Raw genomic sequence first — 1413 nt, 5'->3', positions numbered from 1 at the left:
GTCACGGGGATGAAGTCAGTGATACATACAAATGTTGTTGTTTATCAAATATATTTCTCTTCGAAAAAGAGCAACAGTAGCGTCACCCATGACGTCACCATTGATAAAGACAGCCCAATAATTATGCTCTTGTGGTTACGACGTTGGAACAAGAAACTGGTTTCTTTAGAGCTTCGAATCCACACCAGTGCGTCACCACAAGCCATCAAGTCTTGTGCGAAAAGTTGAATGTGCAAATGACTATGGGGACGCCTGGTGGGGAAAAGGGCGAATCTGGAGGGGGCCGTAAATATGAGCATGTAAATATTATTGTTTGCCGGTCGGTCACAACAGCGACGATAAGCGTAGCGTCTGACACCGTACATGTAGCGATCGATGGATCGTTGGATAGCTGAAACGGCGGGAATTCCGACATCCCATGAGTGCGCAAATATTAGCGCAAAGCAAGGATTTCCGACTTTTTTACATTTGCGGCTGTGGTCGTTGGAAACTTGGGGATCGTTGTTAAAATGTTAAGTACCGAGAAATGATTTATGAAATGTTTGCTTGCAATGTTTGGCCGACATTGTTTTTATATAGTTGTGCAAGCATCTTCTAATATGGGCGGAAATCTGTGCAAATGCTACAGATAATATATTTATTTTGAATCACGTTCAATACTTTGTTGACACTAAGCACTATTGAATTATTTCTCTTTTTAACTTCACAGATTCGTAATGTAATGTGCCTGCCTGCTACATTCATTTAAAATCAATCTGGAAGAGCTAATAGAACACATAATAAAAAAGCAGGTCACGAATAAATATGTTTCAATCCTTTACAATTCAAAACCACATTGAAAGAAAAAGTATCAAACATGTTTTTGTGATGTTTTATAATCGTTCAGGTGCGCGACACATAACTGCCAGGATTTCGTGAATCGAACAACACTTGCTATGGATTTATTGTCCGCCATTTTGTTGCTGCCCTTGTCCCTGTCCACGGCCTCCCGGTCCACCTTGGCCTCCTCGACCTCGTTTGCCACCACGGCCACCACCCTGTTGGCCTCCGGACTGTCCGTCCGAATCCTGATCAGCCGAGCGACGGAATCGAGGGATATCCTCCAGATCGGGCATCATACTGTATCGCAGCATCTCCTGCAGCTCCTCCAGGTGTTGATCTTGTTTTCCATGTTTGTCTTGGAATGCGTGTGTCGCGTCCTGAAATCATGAAGAGTTACAATTCTGATCAAACGAATTACTATATTTGAGGAACTTATTACCAGAAGTATTGTGCACACGATTACAAAGGCAAAAGCGACGTAAGCTTTCATTCTGTGAAAATGTTTGCGCTCCTGTATGTAAATGTTTAACTCCAAAGCTCAAACAAAACTATGCTGGTTTTATTCACTCTGGGTTGCGGTTTATATACACC

General features: G+C 42.5%; 1 protein-coding gene across 1 annotated transcript; it reads right to left on the bottom strand.

Moving 5' to 3' along the window:
- Window positions 1-859: 859 nt before the first annotated feature.
- On the bottom strand, window positions 860-1413 carry LOC134224061 (neuropeptide-like protein 32). The gene is made up of 2 exons (XM_062703299.1): window positions 1262-1413; window positions 860-1199 (listed from the first exon to the last, which is right to left on the bottom strand). Exons 1-2 carry the CDS (start codon window positions 1310-1312, stop codon window positions 942-944), a joined length of 309 nt encoding a protein of 102 aa, XP_062559283.1. The 5' UTR covers window positions 1313-1413; the 3' UTR covers window positions 860-941.

Source organism: Armigeres subalbatus, chromosome 3 (genome assembly GCF_024139115.2).
Source record: "Armigeres subalbatus isolate Guangzhou_Male chromosome 3, GZ_Asu_2, whole genome shotgun sequence".
Taxonomy (NCBI): domain Eukaryota; kingdom Metazoa; phylum Arthropoda; class Insecta; order Diptera; family Culicidae; genus Armigeres; species Armigeres subalbatus.
The sequence above is the reverse complement of the archived record's forward strand: the minus strand, read 5'-3'. Positions and strand labels throughout refer to the sequence as shown.

Excerpts from the sequence above, each read along its gene's own strand:
- LOC134224061 (XM_062703299.1), bottom strand. The coding sequence starts at position 1,312 with ATGAAAGCTTACGTCGCTTTTGCCTTTGTAATCGTGTGCACAATACTT. Across the intron at positions 1,200-1,261 it reads TCGTGTGCACAATACTTCTG|GACGCGACACACGCATTCCA; the intron begins GTAATAAGTTCC and ends TCATGATTTCAG.